Source organism: Myxine glutinosa, chromosome 8 (genome assembly GCF_964187855.1).
Source record: "Myxine glutinosa chromosome 8, kmMyxGlut1.1, whole genome shotgun sequence".
NCBI classification, from domain to species: domain Eukaryota; kingdom Metazoa; phylum Chordata; class Myxini; order Myxiniformes; family Myxinidae; genus Myxine; species Myxine glutinosa.
The window spans coordinates 151,065,483-151,090,654 of NC_136268.1; the positions used below are offsets into that span (position 1 = coordinate 151,065,483).

The following is a 25,172-nucleotide window of genomic DNA, read 5'->3' on the forward strand; positions in this document are numbered from 1 at the left end:
TGGAGTCAGAGGGCCTGTGCCCACCAATCAGGGCCGAAGCGAGCTCACCGGGGGGCGTGTCCTGAAGGCCGGCGGCTTGATCGCCTGAGGCGCTATAAAAGCGCACGCACAAGAACCAAGAGTGTTGTTGGACAGTGAGACGTGCAAGTGGTTGGACCAAGAGAGAAAGAGTGGTTGGACCAAGAGAGAAAGAGTGGTTGGAACAAAAGGGAGACGTGCAAAGAGACGTGGTTGGACCAAGCAAGGGAGTTGTTGAGTTGTTGAGTTGAGTGGTTGGACCAAGCGAGAGACGTGCAAAGTGTGGTTGAGTTGAGTACGAGAGGAGTTGAGTAAGGGATCCCTACAAGAGCAGCTCCAGCCACAGCAGCAGCAGCCACAGCAGCAGCAGCCACAGCAGCAGCAGCCACAGCAGCAGCAGCCACAGCAGCAGCAGTCACAGCAGCTTCAGCCACAGCAGCTTGGGGGCCTTGACGGCAGTTTGGAGCAGGGCCGCGAAGGAACGGCGGCTGTTAAACGAGCTGATCGATAAAGGGCGGCGGCTGCTAATCCCCGACCCGACCGTGCTGCGGGTCCAGCTGAACCTTCCTCCCCCTCCAGCCATCCACCTCCTGCCATTCCTGTCATCATTCCCCGCGTGAGTCTGTCTTTTGTTTGTTCTGTCCTGGGTTAATTAAGACTGTAGGTAAGCTAGCGTTGCACTGTGTCTCTAATATCTTCTGTAAATTATTTTCTTATCTTTCCTTCTTCCTTGGTTTCTTTCAATCCTGTACATAGTAATAAATTATATTTGTATTCCTTACCCTTTGTCTTTCTTCTTCTTCACATCCTTCGCTTTAGTCTTTTCCCCATTGAATACCTGTGGCGCGATTTTGGCCAACGTTCAGGAATCGGGTTAGTTGGGGTAACTGTTATGGCCGCGGCGCCATCCGCTCGGCAAATCAACATCTTATCCGCGGTCCGTAACAATATATATAGATTGTTAAGGAATCCAACGTCGGCCTTCCCCACTTACCAAGGGGGGATTAATCCCCTCGCTTATGACTGACCGACGTGGTCCCGGGGGTATGACGCCACGCCCGGTCGGCGCTGGGTAGGGTAGTAGGCCCAAACGTCCTATGCCCTAATTACCAGCGCTTCCCGGCACGCGAGGAAATACTCCCCCGCTCACGGCCGCAGCGTAATGGATTGGATGTTTGCGCCGAGCGAAGCGAACTGCGGCGTGAGCCGTTTACCAAGACGAGACCCGATTCTTTACGTTGGCCAAATCGTGCCACCGGTTGTCAATGGGGAAAAGACAAAGACGACGGATGTGAAGAAGAAGAAGACAAAGGCAAAAGGTTGGGAATACGAATACTATTTATTACTACTATTTACACAATTAAAGAAACCAAGGAAGAAGGAAGGATAATAAAATAAAAGACAGAAAGAAGCAAGGAGACACAGTGCAACGCTAGCTTACCTATGGCAGTCTTACTTATACCCAGGGACAAGACACACAAAGACAGACTACGAGCACACTTACACGGGGGATGATGACAGGAATGGCAGGAGATGGATGGCTGGAGGGAGAGGAAGGCACAGAGCTGGCTGGAGCTTGATCCCACACGGGACGTCGGGCTGGACCTCGACGGCCACCGATGCCACCGATCCTGGTTCCCGCGGGGTAACGGGTCGGAGCTGCCTGGTGGAGGGTCTGGCGTGACGGGTTCTCTCTCTCTGTCTGGCAACTCGCAGGCCTCTCTCACTCTCTTGGCTCTCTCCCTCTCTTGAACTCGCTCTCTGGACTCCTCCCTCTTGAACTTAATGGTTCGCTGTCTCTTCGCCGTATATCTCCCGTCTCTCTCACAAAGGCTTCCGCGCGCGCTTATATCTCGCCTCGGGCGATCAAGCCGCCGGCCTCCAGGACACGCCCATCGGTGAGATCGCCTCGGCCCTGATTTGTCGCGAGGGCTCGCCGATCCCGCCCTTAGAGGAGGCGTTGGCAAGGCCACGCCTTGTTCCCCGCGCTGGGCTGACTCCTCCCACCTTCGGCTCCGAGATGACCTCGTGGCTAATGGAGTCTTGCAGCGAAAACAACCACCACCCCACAGCAGCGGTAGAATGTAGCAAACCGCCCAGTGCAGTTGGCAATTGACGAAAGGGGAGAGGTGCAGGGAATCTACTCTATTTGAATTCGGTGCAATGGAGTGTTAAATTAATGGAAGACAAGGCCTTAACCTACATAGAATAAGGAGATAACTGTATAGAAGGATATATGATTGGCTACGTGTGGTATATGAAATAACTAAGGGAACGACCTTTTGACCTTTATACACAACAACTGGAGGAAGGAGGGTGATATTCACAACAATTTCATTATACTTGCAACGATAATAAAAACTACAACACCATTCTCAAATCCACAACACTGCACCCTCCTCCTCTTTTTTTTTTTTTTTTTTTTTTTTTGTATACAAGATTGAGGCTCGTGAAAGAGCGAAAAGCTCTTAGGCACGTCCCGGGCCTATTACTTTTACTTTTAGTGTGGCACGTAGGTGTAGTTCCCTCTACATTTAACCTGACCCTGAGTGTGACAGTTTTAAAACATAAATAAATATGTCCCGCTGCTCCATTGCACCCTGCCTAATGGACTCACACCCACAGCTAACCGAATTGCGGATTTGTCTTCAAACTAAAACACTTACGGTGGGGGCGCATTATTTTCAATGACGCTACTTGTATTTACAAAACGCAACCCAGGACCTGCGATTGTTCTTTTTGGGGGGGGGGGGGGGGGGAGACAGCCTGTGCTGCATCGACGCACCAGAATGCACCAAAATGCACCAAACCACCAAAACACCATCAAGCACTAATCTGTGCACAGTCACCACAGTTCAATAATAAAAAAAACCCAACAAACCCTTGGTGGTCTTCCTCTTCAGCTCCCTCTGCTGGCCATTGTCGTTCTTCCAGATGTTGTCTTTCTTCTTTGCTGGCGGCCTATTTGGACTAATAAAAAGGCACACAATGCGTCCATTTTTTATTTATTTATGGCCCACAGGGCCGACTATGTGTGGTTCACCTGTGTGGCATAGGTGCCCTGTGACCAAGGTCCGCCAGCAAGATCTCGGGCCTTCATGGCCGGTTCCAGCAGAGGGGCCATGCCCCAACCCATGGGGTCCATCAGTGGTGCATCGATGCAGACAGCTGTGGTTGCGAGAGCTCTGGCACACAATGGCTGACTCCCGCACGCTCCCCTCGGCGCCCAGTGGCGCACAGTCCTCGGGTGGGAGACAAGGGGGGGGGGGGGGGGGGGGGAGAAGACAGGTGAGCGAGGGGTAAGGTCACAGGGGTACACATCAACAAGGCAATGCAAGACGAGGTGCGTACGGCGAGCGAAGTGAGAAATCCCTTCCCCCCCCCCCCCCCCCCCCCCCCGTTTCCTACTCTACCCTTGCCCTTACCCCATATGTACAACAATTTACACATTACACTACACCTTACAAATCCGTCGCTATCGTCACGTCTTCCCCATATTTCCCCTACACCAAATTCGTCCCCACGATCCCTCTAACCAAAATTTGCCATCACCAATTCATCATCAATCCTCATAAGGAGGGAGAGATGGAACAACAAGCACAATGTCACACCCACGTCATGATGCGTCTCACATTCCAAACATTTGCACAGTAAAAAATAATCAAAACAACCTGGCATGGTGTGGAGTTTTGTCACCTCAGGTGAGTGGATGTAGATGGTGCAAGGAGATTCTTAATCCTAACTATCCTATAAATGACTTTAATACACTTTACACTACCCGGGGTCTTTCCCTGCCAAACCATTGGCCGTCTTACACTCTATGCGGTTTTAAGAACCAAATTCCCATTGACCAAACTGTGGTGCTTCATCAATTTGGGGTCTCACTCCCCCAATTCAACTCCCTGTGCCCTTGCACAATTTCAGGACTGGGTCGTGTGGCTCTCCCAGCAGGTCTACCCACCTGCACACCTCCACCACTGCAGTTGCCTCCGAGCTTACCTGCTCCTCACCCTATCTAACTGGGGAAGGCCCTCTGGCGCTCTCCCCACTCGGTGCCCTCTCTGGCACTGGGCTACCCGGGTCCGTCCTCCGGATCCTCGGGCCCCATCCACAACTTTAACGGCTCCCAGAGCCCACCTGCGGCCTCACCTGGCCGACATCCTAACAGTGGCGGAGTGCTCAATGAACTACACACACTAACAGGCCACACGCCCAGCCATTTCCACGTCACTAATGCACCCATCCAAACACCATTCTTCCACACGCACCACAGATGCCAATATCCAACCACAATTTACCTGTACCCTCTACCTAACACTTACACTGCCCTCCCGGGTATTCGTGATAGGGGTCCACTCTTCCCCCATTCACACCTTCGCACCATCCACTCCACTCCACAGTTTCCACCATACTCACTCCATACCATCCATTCCATACTCCATATATTCCACACTCCATGTATTCCCCACAACCATTCTTCATACACCTGTAGTTGCACACCTGTGCAATCACTCCTGGTGCTACCTGCACCCTCCTTCCTCCCTGGACCATTTGGTCAACACAACACTCACTCACTATTGCTCACTCATTCACTGCTCCATACACTTTCGATTCTCAAAACCACTGCCTCAGGCACCCAGATTTTCCCACGCTCACACACACATCCTTCCCGAGCATTGCCCCGCAATTCCTCATTTCACCGATATCAATACTCACTCACACGGCATCATCTAATCTACCTGGTGCCCTGCTAAAACTCGCGCTTCCCCGTCGCCCCTTATATTCTTGTGCTCCCTCGTCATTATCATCCAGCTACCCTCTCTATGTCCCCGACTACCTGTTCAAAGTCGCTACTTAACCTTACCGTTACCTATGGTCATCTTCTCTAGATCCCTATCATTATCCTAACCCTCCCAGGCTAGTTTTCACTGCCAACCCTATAACTCTATTGCTCCTTTGCCCCCGCTGTGAGGGATGGCAGAGTTGCCATCCCACCACATCGGGCATCTCTCACTATAAATTATGCTCACCAAATTCCAGCCAATCAAAAAATTTCCAATCATCTGCCAATCATTCTACCAATCATCAATCTGCCAATCATCAAATTTTGCTTTTCAATTTCGGGTCCAAAACACTATCATCATCACACGTATACTCACTTGAGCCTCTCGGTGCGCCAATTCGTTTCCAAAGCCCGGCTTCGCAAAGCCGAGCAATGAATGCGGGTTGTTCGGTGCCGGCAGTTGGATCCGTCCGGCATTCGGTGCAGGGAAGGAGGTTTACTCGGGCCGAGATCCCAAGGTCCACCTCGGCGCGGAGCCTTTCGGTCCCCCGCCTGATGACCCGATCTCGCCCTGCCGGAACGCCTCAACCAAAAGAGGTCGCCGTCCCGACCCTTCTTACCAGGCCGCCCGTTCCGCCTAGCGGAGCACGCACACGGCCGTTCAGAGCGCGGCCTGGCGTGGATCCCGCATGGCGGTTCTTTCGAAACCGCCGTGGTTACGATCCCCGCTGGTTCCAGCGGCACACGAAGCCCGGCACGAACCGAGGGCCCGCTTCGGCTATAAGTCGATCTAACCGCTAACCCGGTTAGCGTCGATGCTCCACTTGCATGCTCGCACCCCGCGTTCCGTTCCTTGCTCACACATCCAGCTGTCTCCATGCTCTTTGTCATTGCACCTTCTCTGACACACCCTCCAGGTTCACTCATAGACTTCGTCACACACCCGACCACCGCACACCTTAGCACACACTCGTCGTTCGCACACCTCACCAACACACCTCTTCGCACCCCTTCCTCGGTCACATCCTCTGTGACAACCACGGGTGTGCGCTCACTTGCACACCCAATCACGTGCCTTACTACTACCTCGAGTGTGCTTTCCCACATGCGCTCGACCATTCCAGGTGTGTTCTTCCATTCCAGGTGTGCATCCTCTTTCACCTGCCACAACCAACTCACGCTCCGTGTCACTCTCACTACTTTCATCACCACACTCGGTCGCGCATTCACCCTTACTCTTGACAGCGCACTCTGTTATCATGCACTCCGCTGTTACACACCTTTCTCGCGCATCCCTTTGCGCACACTCTCCCGTCACACCCTCCGTAACACTCACCACAGGTGTGCATTCTCTCCCCATTACGCGCTTCCATGTGCCCCCCCGCACACGCGCTACGACCAACTCACTCTCGACAGCACACTCACTCCTCGGCGCGCACTTTTTCCTCACACACCCCATAGTCGGACCTCCACGCACACCTCCTCCGTCACACTCTGTACCTGTCGCACACTTCACCAGCGGCCTCTCACGAACACCCGGGTCCAAACCAACCCCCAAGCCGACTGAATCTCCCCTCACACCATATACATTTCCGCGTATATCGCCACTCACCTCGGCACCTCGTCTCCGCACCTCCTCCGCCACCTGCAAACTCCTTATTTGGTTAGCAAGCACACCATCACGATTTGAGCACCGACCTTGCACATATTCCATCACTTCCTCCTTTATCTCCCTCTTAGTTTCCCTCCGTCTCTTCTTAATTTCACTCACCCCCTCTTCCACATCCTCTAACTTTTGCTTCACCTCTTTTATTTCCCGGTGCGTCTCCTCAATTTCGTCCTCCAAGGCCACCTTGACCGTTTCTATGTGCGTTCTTACCTCCCGGTCCTTCGTCTCTATTGCCTCCGTCTCCTCGTCCAACCTCGATGTCAGTCCCTCAGGTACCATCTGACATTCCCTCTTTGTCGCTATGAGTTCATTTTTGAGTTATTTTTGTGTCGCTTTCAACCCTCCTAGTACCGCAGTGTTCTTTTCTACCTGCTCCACTAGTTCCTTTTGTCCCACCGTCAGCTGCTCTACTCCCCGTGTCAGGTCCTCTATGCCCCCCTGTAACCTAGCCGTATCATTCCTCACCTCTTTCTCCATACGCTCCTTACCTCGCTTTACCTCCTCGCGTACCCCCGAGACCTCCTCGCTTACACCTCGTCTTATTTCCTCCCCCATCTCCTCCATTTCTTTAGTAGATGCCGCCTTCATCTGTCCCAATTCATTCCTCTGAGCATCCAATTTAGTGTCTAACCCGATTTTCACCTCCTCTATCTGGTTCCCCATCTGTTTGATTTCCCGGGCGGATTGCTCCCCTATTTCCCGCAATTTGCCTTCCATCTTATCTTCTAGCCCCGTTAACCCATTCTTTACCTCTTTTATCCCGTTGTCTAACCCCTCAAATTTATTGTCTAAACCCTCAAATTTAGCTTCTAGCCCCCCGATTTGATTTTCTAATCGCTCCCCCATCCTTTGTTCTAGACTACTCACCCCGTCTCTCAATTGCTCACTGGTACCCCTCGCTTCATCCCTCATTGCCCCCATTTGGCCCCCCATTGCTCCAATTTGGCCCCCCATTGCTCGAATTTGGCCCCCCAATTGCTGCCCCATTCTATCCATTTTTGCATTCAGTTGGGTCAGGAATAATCTGAGGTCAAACCCGGTTTGGTCAGCGTCCCCAGCCGCCACCGCGGGCTCGACCTCCGCGGCGCCGCCATTTTGTGCACCCCCAACCTCATGTGCGAGGGCGCCATTTTGTGCGCCTGATCCCCCCACAACCACGTTACCATTGCTCTCCTCCTCCATTTCTTCCCTCTGGTCCTGGGTTACCCCTAACCCCTCTTCTAGTTCTCCCACCGGCATCCCGTCGCCTTGACCATCCATGGAACGATTTTTTTAATTTAGGATGTTAGAAAACAAAATTTCGGCCCACTCGTAATTTGAGCGCGCTAAGCGCTTCAGGTCCGAATCTCGCTCCCGACACCAAATGTTACGGCCAATAGTACAATTGGTGTCCAAAATTTGGGCTAAATAAATTTAGTCCCAGGTTCGAATCCCAACTCCTGACACCAAATGTTACGGATTCCAACGTCGGCCTTCCCCACTTACCAAGGGGGGATTAATCCCCTCGCTTATGACTGACCGACGTGGTCCCGGGGGTATGACGCCACGCCCGGTCGGCGCTGGGTAGGGTAGTAGGCCCAAACGTCCTATGACCTAATTACCAGCGCTTCCCGGCACGCGAGGAAATACTCCCCCACTCACGGCCGCAGCGTAATGGATTGGATGTTTGCGCCGAGCGAAGCGAACTGCGGCGTGAGCCGTTTACCAAGACTAGACCCGATTCTTTACGTTGGCCAAATCGTGCCACAGGTTGCCAATGGGGAAAAGACAAAGACGACGGATGTGAAGAAGAAGAAGACAAAGGCAAAAGGTTGGGAATACGAATACTATTTATTACTACTATTTACACAATTAAAGAAACCAAGGAAGAAGGAAGGATAATAAAATAAAAGACAGAAAGAAGCAAGGAGACACAGTGCAATGCTAGCTTACCTATGGCAGTCTTACTTATACCCAGGGAAAGACACACAAAGACAGACTACGAGCACACTTACACGGGGGATGATGACAGGAATGGCAGGAGGTGAATGGCTGGAGGGAGAGGAAGGCACGGAGCTGGCTGGAGCTTGATCCCGCACGGGACGTCGGGCTGGACCTCGACGGCCACCGATGCCACCGATCCTGGTTCCCGCGGGGTAACGGGTCGGATCTGCCTGGTGGAGGGTCTGGCGTGATGGGTTCTCTCTCTCTGTCTCGCAACTCGCAGGACTCTCTCACTCTCTTGGCTCTCTCCCTCTCTTGAACTCGCTCTCTGGACTCGCTCTCTGGACTCCTCCCTCTTGAACTTAATGGTTCCCTGTCTCTTCGCCGTATATCTCCCGTCTCTCTCACAAAGGCTTCCGCGCGTGCTTATATCTCACCTCGGGCGATAAAGCCGCCGGCCTCCAGGACACGCCCATCGGTGAGGTCGCCTCGGCCCTGATTGGTCGCGAGGGCTCGCCGATCCCGCCCTTAGAGGAGGCGTTGGCAAGGCCACGCCTTGTTCCCCGCGCTGGGCTGACTCCTCCCACCTTCGGCTCCGAGATGACCTCGTGGCTAATGGAGTCTTGCAGCGAAAACAACCACCACCCCACAGCAGCGGCAGAATGTAGCAAACCGCCCAGTGCAGTTGGCAATTGACGAAAGGGGGGATGTGCAGGGAATCTACTCTATTTGAATTCGGTGCAATGGAGTGTTAAATTAATGGAAGACAAGGCCTTAACCTACATAGAATAAGGAGATAACTGTATAGAAGGATATATGATTGGCTACGTGTGGTATATGAAATAACTACGGGAACGACCTTTTGACCTTTATACACAACAACTGGAGGAAGGAGGGTGATATTCACAACAATTTCATTACACTTGCAACGATAATAAAAACTACAACACCATTCTCAAATCCACAATATATATATATATATATACTAGCTTGGCTCGGCTCGGTAGGCTCGCCTCACCGAGCGTCGTTACTGAGGAACGGGCTTATTTTAGCTGAGAATAATGACTGTACCCGAGTTGCTGTGTTATCATGATTTACACCAATCATAACACAAACGATTATTTTGCACAAATGTATTTGTTGTGTTTGTGATATTACATTTTTATAGGCAATTTAGGTTGAAGATTCAGGTTGAATGTTTGTTTTTTTTCAAGAAAGAACCCCTCTGCACATACATAGGGGAGGGGTAGGTGCAGACTAGAAGTTTGGGACGATTACACCTCACCACCAAGTAATTTAAAACACCTCACCACCACGTAATTCAAAACACCTCACCACCACGTAATTCAAAACACCTCACCACCACGTAATTCAAAACACCTCACCACCAAGTAATTTAAAACACCTCACAGCCATAAAACACATAATAAAAAATACCTCACAGCCATAAAACACGTAATAAAAACACCTCACCACCAAGTAATTTAAAACACCTCACAGCCATAAAACACGTAATAAAAAACACCTCACAGCCATAAAACACGTAATAAAAACACCTCACAGCCATAAAACACGTAATAAAAACACCTCACCACCACAAAATTCAAAACACCTCTCAGCAATAAAACACGTAATAAAAACACCTCAAAGCCATAAAACATGTAATAAAAACACCTCACAGCCATAAAACACGTAATAAAAACACCTCACCACCACAAAATTCAAAACACCTCTCAGCAATAAAACACGTAATAAAAACACCTCACAGCCATAAAACATGTAATAAAAACACCTCACCACCACAAAATTGAAAACACCTCACAGCAATAAAACACGTAATAAAAACACCTCACCACCACAAAATTGAAAACACCTCACAGCAATAAAACACGTAATAAAAACACCTCTCAGCCATAAAACACGTAATAAAAACACCTCACAGCCATAAAACATGTAATAAAAACACCTCACAGCCATAAAACACGTAATAAAAACACCTCACCACCACAAAATTCAAAACACCTCTCAGCAATAAAACACGTAATAAAAACACCTCAAAGCCATAAAACATGTAATAAAAACACCTCACAGCCATAAAACACGAAATAAAAACACCTCACCACCACAACATTAAAAACACCTCACAGCCATAAAACACGTAATAAAAACACCTCACAGCCATAAAACACGTAATAAAAACACCTCACAGCCATAAAACACGTAATAAAAACACCTCACAGCCATAAAACACGTAATAAAAACACCTCAGCCATAAAACACGTAATAAAAACACCTCACAGCCATAAAACACGTAATAAAAACACCTCACAGCCATAAAACACGTAATAAAAACACCTCACAGCCATAAAACACGAAATTAAAAACACCTCACAGCTACGAAACACTAAATTAAAAACACCTCAGCCACGAAACACGAAATTAAAAACACCTCACAGCCACGAAACACGAAATTAAAAACACCTCACAGCCACGAAACACGTAATTAAAAACACCTCACAGCCACGAAACACGAAATTAAAAACACCTCACAGCCACGAAACACGAAATTAAAAACACCTCACAGCCACGAAACACGAAATTAAAAACACCTCACAGCCACGAAACACGAAATTAAAAACACCTCAGCCTAGAAATTAAAAACACCTCAGCCACGAAACATGAAATTAAAAACACCTCACAGCCACGAAATTAAAAACACCTCACCACCACGTCATTTAAAAACACCTCACCACCACGTAATTCAAAACACCTCACCACCACGTAATTCAAAACACCTCACCACCAAGTAATTCAAAACACCTCATCACCAACTAATTCAAAACACCTCACCACCACATAATTAAAAACACCTCACCACCATGTAATTATAAATACCTCACCACCACGTCTTTAAAAACACCTCACCACCACATAATTCAAAATACCTCATCACCACGTGATTCAAAACCACCACCACGTTATTAAAAACACTTCACAACCACGGAAACAAAAGTTTGAGGGAGTCGTTAAGTGACAACACAGACACTGCCCAGATGTGTAGATATATAGATAAATGACTGTACCTGAGTTGCTGTTTTGTCATGGTTTACACCAATCATAATTCAAACAATCATAATGAACAAATGTATTTGTAATATATGTGATATTACCTTTTATAAATAATTGAAGATGAAAACTTAAGTTGAAAAAAAATATTTTATCCCGAAAAAATCCCCCCCCAAAAATATAAATTTGAAAATTTTCAAAACAAATACCCTTAGGACATACCGACGGGAGAGATATGTGCATACCAGAAGTTTGGTACGATTTCACAAAAGTTTGAGAAAGTAGTTCAGTGACAACACAGGACAGATGCTACAGATGCTACACACACACACACACACACACACACACACACACACACACACACACACACACACACACACACACACACACACACACACACACACACACACACACACACACACACACACACACACCAACATTTTCCCCAATCCCCGACCATTCTTTCTCCTCTATGTGAACCGTCCACTCTTTCCCAAATATCTCTCCTTTATCTCAACACTCCAATTCCCAATCTTACCAGTTACCATAGCCGCAATCAAGCAGAGAATCAAGGAGAGCAAGCTCTTCGCTGGCACGCCAAGCAGGGTGCAACAGTGGAAACGAGGTCGTCTGCAACCACCAAAAGTAATAATTAGCAAAAACGTAACAGAAAAACACGAGAAAATTTTAATTATGAACAATCAAACACTAAACCGTCTACTCACCCATTCCCGGACCCGTGACCACATCACCCCCGTCCTTTACAAGCTTCACTGGCTCCCCATCTCCCAGAGAATCCAGTACAAAATCCTCCTCTTGACCTACAAAGCCCTCCATAACCTGGCCCCATCCTACCTGGCTGACCTCCTCTCCAGACACACTCCCAACCGCAACCTCCGCTCTGCTGGTACCAACCTCCTGACCCCCCCCCCCCCCCCCAATTGGACCAAATTCAGATCCTGGGGGGACAGGGCCTTCTCCATCGCTGCTCCCACCCTCTGGAACTCACTACCTCACACCATCAGAGACTCCTCCTCACTCACCACATTCAAAACATCACTCAAGACCCACCTATTCAATACTGCATTCAACATTTAACCCACAGCATTTAACCCCTGACTATCTCTTCTCCTTCTCCCTCCTTTTTGCTTTGAATATTTCCCTATTGATTCTTGTTTTTTGCTATTGTTTTTATGTTTTGCTATGCATTATGTTTTGCACTCTGTCAAAGCGTCTTTGGGCTCCCTGAAAAGCGCTATATAAAATAAAAAAACCACCGTTTAGAGGCCATTTTTCCCCGCAAGGCGGGGGTTGGCCTTTTTCGGGCACCGTGGTTGTTGTTGTTTTTTGGTCCCCTTTTTGAAGCAATGTTTTACGGCCGGATGCCCTTCCTGACGCCAACCCTTTTTGTCGCCTTTTTACGACAAACAGGGAATTACCAGTGAACTGGTACTCAATTAGCCGACCTCGGAAGGATGACAGGCTGAGTCAACCCCCCTGGCGTTAATTCAGCGATCGACCGGGATTCGAACCCAGGATCCTAGGATCCTAAGCTGGCACCCTAGCCGCTAGCCCAACACCAGGCTCAGATCCTGGTGCTATATAAAATAAATGCATTATTATTATTATTATTATTAAAGTAAATTAATACCGACAAAAGATCACACGACTGACTAGCTGACCACTATCTCGTAGTCATGATCACTCTGATGACTTTTCATCTCCAGACCACGAGCAAAGCACTGCAAAATAAAAAAGCAACATACAAATGCAAATCAATGCAGAAGCAGGAAGTGTAATCATTCAGTTCAAAGATTAATGTTAAACTTTATTTAACTTGCAAGCCAGGTGATAACAATGATAAAACAACAGGTGTGGCAGACTTGTTTGGCAACGAGTTTCTACATTAGGGAGGGATCTTGCCTACATCAGGGAAGGAAGGGAATTATTTTATCTTGAGCATTAATTAGGCTTTACATGATAAAGGATTTGTACATACTGTACATTATGTACGTATGTGCTCGCATTTTAATTGTACGTACTTTTATCGAGATACTCGGGTGAAAAAGATAACCTCCAATGCTACCAACAATCTACGTTAGTGTTACGTGCTCCTCCCCAACCCCCGGTCACGGTGTACCTCCGAGCCCCGAGAGGAGTCCCGGCAGAAAAATGTGTTATTCTGTGTCAAAGATCAATGGTGAAACCACACCAATTGTTACCAACAAACAAATATTGTATTAAGGTCACACAAGAATAACAACACAAAAACTATAGTAATCAATTGTACAACAAATAGTATATCATTCCTATGATGGTACCATCAGGTTCGTACAATATAACTCACTGTGCTCCAAGTGAGCGAAAAGAAGAAGATTCCCAATGTCTCTATTCCCGGCTTCAAGCCAAAGTTGCTTCCGGCTTCAAGCCAAAGTCGATCCGCTCCAAAGAATCGTCCGTACGATGTCGTATCGAGACCAGAATCCTGTTGGGTTGACAGTCACAGTCACGCGGCCAAAGCTGCGCAAAGGCGCCCTCAAGGCGACTGGGAAATCCAAAGGCGCCCTTCAGGCGACTGGGAAATCACACCCTCGGGTATGGACGTTTCACGGCTCACAGTCGGCGAACTGCAAATTAATCTTCAAAATCCACGTTACACACACCCACACCAGATAAACGTCTGAATGCGGTGAAAACGGCTGAAGCGAAGCAAAGAAACCTTGCGCAACGCGCAAAGCGCGCGAGTCAAAATGGCTGACGGCCCGTACTCGAGACGTAACGGCCCGACGATGATTCTCTTCGGAATCGACCGCAAAACCTGACACGCAGGTTGATCTGTCACAGTGATAACAACTCTGTCGCAAGAATCCCTTTCCCAGGAAACCCAAAGTACATTCTTGACTCTTGCTCGCCAACGTTCGCTCCAGACCGCAAGTAGCTCGGCTCCTTCTTGTCCGACTCACTCGCTCCACCTTCTTTTCCCTCTCTTCCTCTTCTTCGTCGTCCAGTTCCGGATTCATTTAAACATTAACTTTTTTACCTTCCGAAAACAGCAATATCTATCTCCCTTAAACGACAAAAATAATAGTACAAAAACAACAACAACAACAACAACAACAACAACATGCATTTTAAGGCCATTTTCCCTGCTAGAGCGGGGGTTAGCCTTGCGGTCCCCATGACAATCTTCTCCATCTTGCCCTATTTTCTGCATCTCTCCTTGTTAACCCCTTTGCCCGCATTTCTTCTTCCACCATCTTTAGCCAAGTCTTTCTCGGTCTTCCCCGTCCTCGACTTCCTTCTACATTCATTTCCATCACTCTTCTCAATCAGTCACTTTCATCCTTCCTCAATACATGACCAAACCATCTCAACCTGTTCCTCTTCACAACATCAGTCACAGGCTCTATTCCCATCATTTTTCGCAATACATCATTTGTCTTCCTCTCTCTCAACGATACTCCGCACATCCATCGAACCATTCGCATTTCCACCCTTTCCAACCTTCGTTGCTGCTCTACGTTCATTACCCATGTCTCACTCCCATAAATCATAACACTTCTCACACATGCAGCATACACCTTTCCCTTCAGCTTCAACGACACTCCCCTCCTCATCAGCATGCCACTCAGTTCGCGAAACTTCTTCCATGCACATTTCACTCGAGCAACCGTTGCCGAGTCTGATCCACCTTCTCCATTCAGCATGTCTCCGAGGTAGCAAAATGTTTTCACACCTTCCAGCTTCACGCCGTCTCCAAGATCCAACTCAACATTTCCTCCATCTGCAGCTCCCTCTGTGCACACCTTACATTTGAATGTAGCTGCCACACTGGTTAATGACCATCTCAGACCACTACATTTTTTGATGAACCCACTCAGCGCACATTGTACATTGAATGGAGTTCAGTCCGACACCCTTCCTGCACACAGCACAGGGCCACTTCCCAGTTCTTTCCACCTCACCACATGCTTTACCACTTGCCATCACCTTCGTCTTTCCGATATTCACCTTCAGGCCTTTTGTCTCCATACATTCCTTCCACTTGTTCATCTTTTCCTTCAGTCCATCCATACTTTCCGCAATCAACACCAGATCATCTGCATACAACAACTCCCACGGTAAACCCTCCTTTATGCTCTGAGCCAGCACCTGCATCATAGCTAAAAATAGTAGTGGACTTAGTACCGACCCCTGATGCACTCCCACCTTCACCTCAAACTCACCACTGTTCCCATCCTTCGTCCTTACAGCTGTGCGTGCTCTTTTGTACATTGCCATCACTACTCTGATCAACCATTCCTCCACTCCAAACTTCCTCATTGCCCATGTCAATACTTTGCGTGGAACCCTATCGAATGCTTTCTCCAGATCAACAAACCCAAGAAACAACTTCTTCCTCTTCTCCATGTACTTCTCCTGCAACTGCCTCACAATAAAAAGCGCGTCTGTCGTTCCTCTTCCTGGCATAAATCCAAACTGCATTTCGTCGATCTTCACTTTCTTCCTTATCCTCCTCTCCAACACCCTTTCCAATACCTTCATTCCATGCTCCAATAACTTTATCGCTCGGTACGAGCCACACTCTAGAGGGTCACCTTTCCCCTTGTATAGAGGGACGAGGGTACTCAGTTCCCAATCCACTGGAATGTGGCCTTCTTTCACCGCCAGATTACAGATCTCTGTCATTCTCTTCACACCCCAACTTCCCGCTGCCTTCAACATATCTCCCACAACTCCCGTCGGCCCTCCTGCTTTTCTACTCTTCATTGCTTTTATAGATTCAACTTCATTCTCAGTTATCTTCTCTGCCAGTCCTAAAACTGGGTTACTCTCTTTGTTGCCGTCCCTTTCATTCTCTGCATTCAACAGCATTTCCATATATCTCTTCCATCTTCCTTCTTCCTTTAATTCCATCTGGGTCTACAACGATTTGTCTCACTTCATCCTTCAAGCAACTCACCCTCGTCACATCATATATCTCTTTCGCTATCTGCTTTGCAATCCTGAATACCGCTCTCTGACCCTCTTCCGAATCCAAGCGTTCTCCGAACATTTTCCTACATGCCTCCTGCGCCTTTGCTACCTCTTTCTTTGCAGCCTTCTTGGCTGCCTTATAACTTTCATGCTCTGCTTTTTCTGCTCCTGTACCCTTCGCCTTCTGCCACTCCTTGAACTTCTTCCTCTTCTCGTCAATCCACTTTCCAACTTCATCATCCCACCACAATGTTTCCGAGTGCCTCGGTGGTCCTTTTGCCCATCCACATACCTCACCAACGGCTCCCAACAGACTATCTTTCATTGACATCCAACCACATCCAAGCTCAACCACATCATCCTCGACCCTACTCAGCCTCTCTTTTAATGCCTCCCTTACTGTCACCTCTTTCAACCTCCACCCCTTCATTCTCAGTTGGTACTTCACCCGCCGAGCTCTCGTCGCACCTTTCACCCTTATGTCGCAGACTACCTGGTGGTGCTGTGAAACAGCCTCCTCCCCCGGGATCACCTTTGTGTCCCGGAGGTGCCCCCTATCTCGCCTCCGCACCATCAGGTAGTCAACGGTTGTCGTCGACCCACCTGACGTGTATGTAACAAGCTTATTATCCTCTTTCTGGAACTGAGTATTACAAATCAACAAATCAGCTCCATCAGCAAATTCCAAAATCCTTTCACCTTCTCCATTTCTCACACCATATCCGTAACCCCCATGAACTCCCTCAAAACCATCCATACTCTTTCCCAAATGTCCATGTAGGTCTCCTCCTACCACAACAACTTCCTCATCTTTCACGTTTTCCATCAGCTTCTCTATCGCACACCAGAACTTGTCCTTCTCTTCATCGCTCCGACCAACCTGCGGAACATATCCCGAGATGACGTTCACCAAGAGCTTTCCAATCATCATTTTCACCATCATCAACCTATCACTCACTCTAGTCACACTCACCACACTGTCTACAAACTCCTCAGAAAACAGGACACCAACACCATTCAAGCCCTCCAGGCACCCTTGCCACACAAACTTGTATTTCTGTCCCTGCCTACCCTTCACCATTGTCACACCACTTCCCTTCCATCTCGTCTCTTGCACACAGCATATGTCCACTCTTCTTCTGACCAATACTTCCACCACTTCTCCTGATCTCCCTGTCATTGTCCCTACATTCCATGTCCCAAACCTCAGAAACCGATCTCCACTTCGGGCTGTACCCTGCCCATATGTAGTTGTAATTGTCATGGTTCTCTTTTTGAGGCAATGTTTTTATGGCCGGATGCCCTTCCTGACGCCAACCCTCTTAGTCGTCTCTTACGACACGCAGGGATATGGTGTACCTATTCTAATCCAGGGTATACACTGGGAAACGTTTAAAACATGGAAATTCAGGGAGAGGGGGGATTGGGGGGGGGGGGCAATAATAGTACAACAATAATAGTACATGGAATCAAAAATGTTTACAGTGGATGAAAACCACAACAACGGAAGTGACGAATCTGTAACACTTCCCCCCCTCAAGAAAGAAAGTTTGAACATAGTGAAAACTTTCTTTGCAGGCAAAAACTCTTTTAACCAACAAAAGTAAAACTCACACCTAAATCATCAATTCCCGTGAGCAACGATAATTAATATTTCCCAAAAACAAAGCAACAAAACTTCCAAACAACCTGCAGAAATTTCCAAAGTTAGTTCACTCTGGACAAAGCATCAGCAACGACATTGTCCCTGCCCTTTACATGCTCAATTTCCAAGTTGAACTCCAGCAAAGCCAAACTCCATCTCATCAACCTCTGGTTTTTATTTTTCATTTTTTTTTGAATGAAGGTTAAGGAGTTGTGATCAAAAATCCAAAGCAAAGCAAATCTATAGCACTTTTTGAAGGAGGCTGAGCTGAGAGCCAGGTTTCATGGTGGTTGGGCGGTGAGGCCTGGAAGTATTCACTGCATGGACACATTTAGGAACGTGGAGTTCATGGCTTAATCCGTGTCGGAACCTTGGCTCGGCTGCTCCTGAGCATTCAGTGCTTCCAACTCTTCTCTTGATCATAAAAATCATAATCATGGTTGTAGCGTTGGGTGCTGTAATCACGTGAGTAGCGGTCCCCATCTCTGCTACCACCGTAATAGTCATCCCGTCGAGAGTTGCCAAAACTGCGCTGCTGCGGCTGGGAGCCTCCGTAGTAATCACGACTGCGGCCGCCACCAAAACTACTACTCCCACCCCGGGAGCCATAGCCACCCCTGAAACTACCTCCACATTTTCCTCCTCTGTAGCCCTCTCGATGCCCATGGCCTGCCTTCTCTACTGTTATGGTCCGACCATCCAAATCCTTGCCATTCAAATCCTTTTCTGCATCTTTGGTGTCCTTTGGGTTTTCTAACGTGACAAAGCCAAACCCTCTCGACTTTTGCATCTCCCTGTCTTTTATCAGCAGCGTTTCCAAGAGTGGTCCATATTTGCCGAAGACAGAGTCCAGAACATCTTCCCTTGTGTTGAAGTTCAGTCCACCTACAAAGAGCTTGCCAACATTGCCTCCATCCCTGACTTGTGTGTGCTGACACTAAGTTCCAGGGTAGTCGACAAGAAGTGCCTGTGCAAAGCGTGACGTCAGTACCTTCTCCTTCTCTTCAGAGCGCTTCCTACCCATAGCACGAGTCGCGGCACAGGATGGAAAGATACCCGGAATCTCCTGCTCTAACTGTGCGGTGTTATTTTCCATACTAGGCTTTTCAACAAATATCGGATTACCAGAAACTCGACCACCGGCCAAATCATTCCCGATAACAAAGGAGATTCCCTCTACAGAAAGAGTGGCTTGTAAACCTACGGTGACCGGTCCTGACACCAAATCAGACTTCAAATGGATGACATGAAGTGGAGCTTTAACATAGCCACCAACCCCCTGTAAAAGAACACTAACACCAGTTGCCGTCTTCTCTGACAATGGCAAAATGCCCTCAAGCATCAAAGATTGATGTGCTCCTATGTCCCTCAATACCCTAACAGGTCTCTGGTTCATTAAGTCTGAAATCCTACTTCTCCATCCAGTGACACAAACCCCTCTGAAATAAAAGGTTTGTAACCCTCTTGAACAAGGTCGTTCTGTGATGCCGTAACTTTGGCATGGGAACCTTCACAAGGCACTGTCCTCCAAGGACGATTTCTCACATTTGCCAATGCATTTGGAGTTGTACTAGTCTGACTCCGCTCCTGATTTTTCCTTTTCAGGGCATAACATTGGGACATCAAATGCCCAGGTTTCTTGCAAAAAGCGCAAGTAGGCCCGGAGGAAAAACTCGTGGTCTGCCTCGAGCCCCCCCGGAGGATAAGTCTGTCTTGGAACTGTAGTCTTCTGATCCCTAAAAGTCGCGGTATCAGATTTGTCCTCATAGTCATCTCCAGGCCGCCTCCATGAATATTTGTTCTCCGCACCTGATTTACCATAACTCCCTTGGCTAACTCTAGGCGGGATGTTAGGTTTGTGGAACCCCATCCTGTGTGTCAAGGCATAGTCATCTGCCACGGTTGCTGCCTAATACAACTCTGGTACTTTCTTTTCATCAAGATGTACTTTAATGTCCGCGTGGACACACTGTTTGAATTCCTCCACCAAGATCAATTGTCGCAACAGTTTGAAGTCTTTCCCAATCCCCTTCGAATCACACCACTGATCAAACATGGTTTCCTTCATTCTGGCAAACTCCACATGGGTCTCACTCTCCCTCTTCCTGGCATTCCTGAATTTTTGCCGGTAAGCTTCAGGGACCATTCATAGGCTTTGAGAATGGTTTTCTTCACTATCTCATAATCTGCACATTGGTCAATCGGTAAAGCCGAATAGATATCTTGAGCTTTACCCACCAGAACATTTTGCACTAACATAGTCCAGGATCCCACAGGCCATTTTAGCATTTGAGCCACTTTCTCAAAGTGTAAAAAAACTTGGCTACCTCCTTTTCATTGAAGGGTGGAACCAGCCTCACATGCCTACCAACATCCCAAGTGTTCTGACTAGTTGTCGAACTAGCCGGCATGGATACGACTTCTCTCCGTTCTCCCATTAATTCCAGCTCCTTGAGTTTAAGCTCCTTCTGATACTCCATATCACGTTCCTTTAACTCCCTTTCGGCTTTCCTTTCCTCTGTTCTTCTCTCCTCGAGTTCTCAATCCTGTTCTACTCTTCTTTCCTCGAGTTCCCTTTCAGCTCTCCTTTCCTCTGCTCTTCTTTCCTCGGCTTTCCATTCCAACTCTTTTAACCTTTCCTGGCTCTGCAGTTGCATCTCCATTTTCCAGGGCTCCACATTTTCTTTTTCCTCGGGTAACCAATCCAAGGCTACCTCTGTCCATGTTCCTTGTCCCACCAGAGATTCTACCACCAATGTCTGCATCTCTGCTTTCTTCATATGAGCTCGGACCTCCAAGTTAAAATGTTTGGCCAATATCAAGAGTTCCGATCTTTTTAACGCTTGGAACTGTTCCTCATTAGGGGACGCCGCAAACTTTTCTGCGTCAAACACCATGGTGACTATGAGTTAACACCTGTTAACCTTCACACAAAAATTTTCCAATTTTTTTTTTTTGACAAATTTGGGAATGTTAGAAAAATTCCAAATTTGGGAATTTTGGGAATGTTAGGGAATTCAATACCGGACAAGCCCCCAATTTCTGTTACGTGCTCCTCCCCAAACCCAGTCACGGTGTACCTCCGAGCCCCGAGAGGAGTCACGGCAGAAAAATGTGTTATTCTGTGTCAAAGATCAATGGTGAAACCACACCAATTGTTACCAACAAACAAATATTGTATTAAGGTCACACAAGAATAACAACACAAAAACAATAGTAATCAATTGTACAACACATAGTATATCATTCCTATGATGGTACCATCAGGTTCGTACAATATAACTCACTGTGCTCCAAGTGAGCGAAAAGAAGAAGATTCCCAATGTCTCTATTCCCGGCTTCAAGCCAAAGTTGCTTCTGGCTTCAAGCCAAAGTCGATCCGCTCCAGCGATCGTCCGTACGATGTCGTATCGAGACCAGAATCCCGTTGGGTTGACAGTCACAGTCACGCGGCCAAAGCTGCGCAAAGGCGCCCTCAAGGCGACTGGGAAATCCAAAGGCGCCCTCCAGGCGACTGGGAAATCACACCCTCGGGTATGGACTTTTCACGGCTCACAGTCGGGGAACCGCAAATTAATCTTTAAAATTCACGTTACACACACCCACACCAGATAAACGTCTGAATGCGGTGAAAACAGCTGAAGCGAGATCACGGCGAGGTCACGTCTTTTCGAAGCTGCTCCATGCGCTCACGCTTTCGAAGCTAAGTGATATTTCTCAATTGTGTTTTTGTCGAGACTGTATCTATCTTTCGGTGTATGTACCTTTAGCGTATCTTTTTGAAAATTTTCGGTGCTAATTTTTCGTACATGTATACACAATCGTCGGTTAATGGTATCGAGTATTCTGCGGCCTAGTACTCGTAGGCTTAGACGACCGTACCATCTCCGACCTTGTGGTTTGTTTTTCTCTCAGCGATTCGTCGAATGCGCTGAAATTATTTTCGTTCTCTGTTTCGTACCAGTCGTTCACCCCGTACCTCCTTGTTTAATATCTGTACTCACAAAAAAAAAAAAAAAAAAACCCCCAAAAAAATATTTCCTTCCCAGGTCTTATTCGTTTATTTGTTGTTCTTTTTGTTCGTTTGTTCTTCGTTCGCGATCACGCGGTTAGAAATGTATAATCTCTCCCCTGAACAACTATTTTCTCTCATATATTATAACACCCTTTTCTTCTTTTCCTACAAAAGGATGCTTTCGTCTTGCTCACCTAATCTATTCATTCCAAAAAATATATATAATACCATCTCTTACAGTTCCTCCTTTCTACATTCCCTAAACTATCCAGAACTCCATCCCTCCTCCAGTGTCCTCAAACGTATTTTTCACTCGAAGGTCTCAAACTCATTTTGCAAAAAATGTTCGTTTCCCATGAATCGTACACTTTTCAAAATCCAATCTCACCCCTCCCCTCCAAATCCTCCCCATCACCCATCCCTTTCAAATCTCCCCCCTTGCCCCTTCCCTCCCCTCAATCCTAAACTCCCCCCACACCCCTCCCCTCCGAGACTCTCCCTCGCTCCTCCCCTCCTAGACTCCCCTCTCACCCCTCCTCCTCAAAGCATCCTCCCTGCTTCTTCCTCCTTCCAACTTTCACCTTCATCTCCCCAAACCTTCTGCCTTGCTCTTCCCCCTCCTCAAATAACACCTCACTGTGCCTCACCCAATCTCCATCAAACCTTTTGTCCACCCCATTCTTCCCTTTCTCCAAGCTATTCTGAAATCTCTGACACACTTTCAACAGCTCTCCCTACCTCTTCCTCCTCTTCCACATCTTACCCTACCCCTCCCCCCCCCCCCCCTGTTCTGGACCCGATGCTCCCCCTTCCTCTTCATTAACGGTATGGACCTCAAACATCCGGGGCCTTCGCTCAAACTTGACTGACCTCTCCATACAGGTTGCTTCTGACAAACCAGATGTGATCTGCTTAACAGAAACTTTCCTCCTTCATGATGTCTCTGATGCCTTGGTATCTCTCCCAGGTTACTCCCTCCTCCGGTATGATAGACCTGAGCCTCGTCCTGGAGGTGGGGTTGCTATCTTTATAAAAAAACTCTCTTCCTCACTCACCCTCCACTGTCCTCTCTCCACCTCACCCCCAGGAATACCTTTGGCTACGGCTTCCCCTTCGCTCCCACCTTTTGTTCATATGTGTGTTGTACCGTCCACCAATCAGCGATGACTCCATCTACATCTCACTGTCTGATAATATGGACCAACTTCTATCTACCCATCCCAACTCTCTCTTCCTCATATGTGGTGATTTCAATTGTCACCATGCCAGTTGGCTGGGTGTGGGTACCTCTCTCACCAGCCATGGCTCTTCAGCAAAGGACTTCTGCAACTCACTGGGACTGACACAATCTGTCAATTTCCCGACCCGGATCTCAGTCAACGGAGCATCTTCTCTTCTGGATTTGGTTATGACAAACTTCCCTGAAAATGTCTGCTGCTCTTCTTCTGCTCCAATCGGCTCATCTGATCATGTGCTTGTCAAAGTGGACATCTCTCTGACCATTCTCAGAGAGCCTCCTCAGCGTCGACGAGTCTGGCATTTCACTCAGGCCAACTGGCACGGTCTTCAAGCAGCCATCAATCATCTGGACTGGTCTCCCATCTCTACCGCCTCTGACATCAACTCATCCTGGGAATTCTTTCAAAGTAAATTGCTCTCTCTCATGCACAGATTTATACCATCTCGTCTTCAGTTGTCATACCCTTCCTCCCGTCCATGGTACACGGATTCTTGTGGTGAGGCTGTTGCCCTGAAACAACTTGCTTTCGTCTCCTGGAAAGCAAATCCAACGGAAGGAAATCTCATTTCCTTTCACAAAGCCCGAAACAAGTGTGTGTCCACCCTCAGGAGAGCCAGGAAACAATATCTCACCATTCTCAAGACCGAACTCTCTTATCTGTCTCCCTCTTCCAAATCCTGGTGGCATCTGGTCAAATCTGTTTCTGGTGTTTGTTCCCCCTCCATCCCCTCCCTCACCTCAAACGGCTTAACGGCTGACTCCGCACGTGAAAAAGCTGAATGCCTCAACTCTGTGTTTGCCTCTAAATCTTGTGTCCCAAACCCATCCCTCTCTGTACCCACCGTACCCAGTCGTACCCAGCTGCTCCTGGACTCTGTGTCCTTTCCCCCTGACAAGGTGGAAAAGTTTCTGTCAACCCTCGACTCTGATTCTGCAACTGGTCCTGACGGCATCAGCCCACGGGTCCTAAAATCATGTTCTTCTGCTCTTTCACTCCCTCTTTCTGTTCTCTTCACCCTCTCTTTTGCTCAAGGTCATCTGCCATCTGCTTGGAAATCAGCCAACATCACCGCTTTGCACAAAAAAGGTGCAAAAACAGATCCCAGCAACTACAGACCAATCAGCCTTCTCCCAATTATCAGCAAAGTCATGGAATCCATCATTACTTCAGATATTAAATCTTTCCTCTTCTCCAATGGCTTGATCTCTGATCATCAATTTGGTTTCAGACCTGGTCACTCTACTCTGGACATGCTGCTTCTGCTTTCTCAACAATGGATGGAGGTCCTCAACGCCAAACAGGAAATTAGAGCTGTCTCCCTTGACATTTCACGTGCCTTCGATACGGTCTGGCACCCTGCTCTGCTCACAAAACTCTCCTCCTTTGGTATCCATGGAAATCTCCACGCATGGCTGGCGGACTTCCTCTCTGGTCGTAGTCAACGTGTGGCCCTGAATGGGTTTCTCTCATCTCCTCTTCCTGTTCAGGCTGGAGTTCCCCAAGGTAGTGTTCTGGGCCCTGTGCTTTTTCTGGTCTTCATCAATGATCTCTCTGACTCTCTTGAAAATCCTCTCTATCTCTTTGCTGACGACTCTACTCTCTGTCGCTCCATTCCTCATCCCTCAGATCGGCAGTCTGCAACCTCCTCACTCTCTGCAGACCTGGACAAAATCACAGACTGGTCAAACAAGTGGAACATGTCTTTCAATCCTGACAAATCTCACACTCTTACAATGTCTCTCCGAAAGGACCGACTGGACAACCCTCCCATCTACTTTCTCAACAATCCTCTCCAAGAAGTTCTGTCGCTCAAGCTTTTGGGTCTCACTATCTGC

The 25,172-nt window shown here is 47.9% G+C and overlaps 1 protein-coding gene across 2 annotated transcripts in view; it reads right to left on the reverse strand.

Annotated features, from left to right (window-relative positions):
- TADA2A (transcriptional adaptor 2A) overlaps window positions 1–25,172 on the reverse strand; it is a 158,680-nt gene that overhangs the window by 118,295 nt on the left and 15,213 nt on the right. The window contains exons 3-4 of one of the 2 annotated variants that reach the window (XM_068125399.2): window positions 13,142–13,201; window positions 11,998–12,089 (exon numbers count right to left, since the gene is read on the reverse strand). In XM_068125399.2, the coding sequence (XP_067981500.1) occupies window positions 11,998–12,089; window positions 13,142–13,201 (152 nt within the window). The remainder of the gene's footprint in view (window positions 1–11,997; window positions 12,090–13,141; window positions 13,202–25,172) is intronic. The other variant, XM_068125400.2, reaches the window with a different exon arrangement.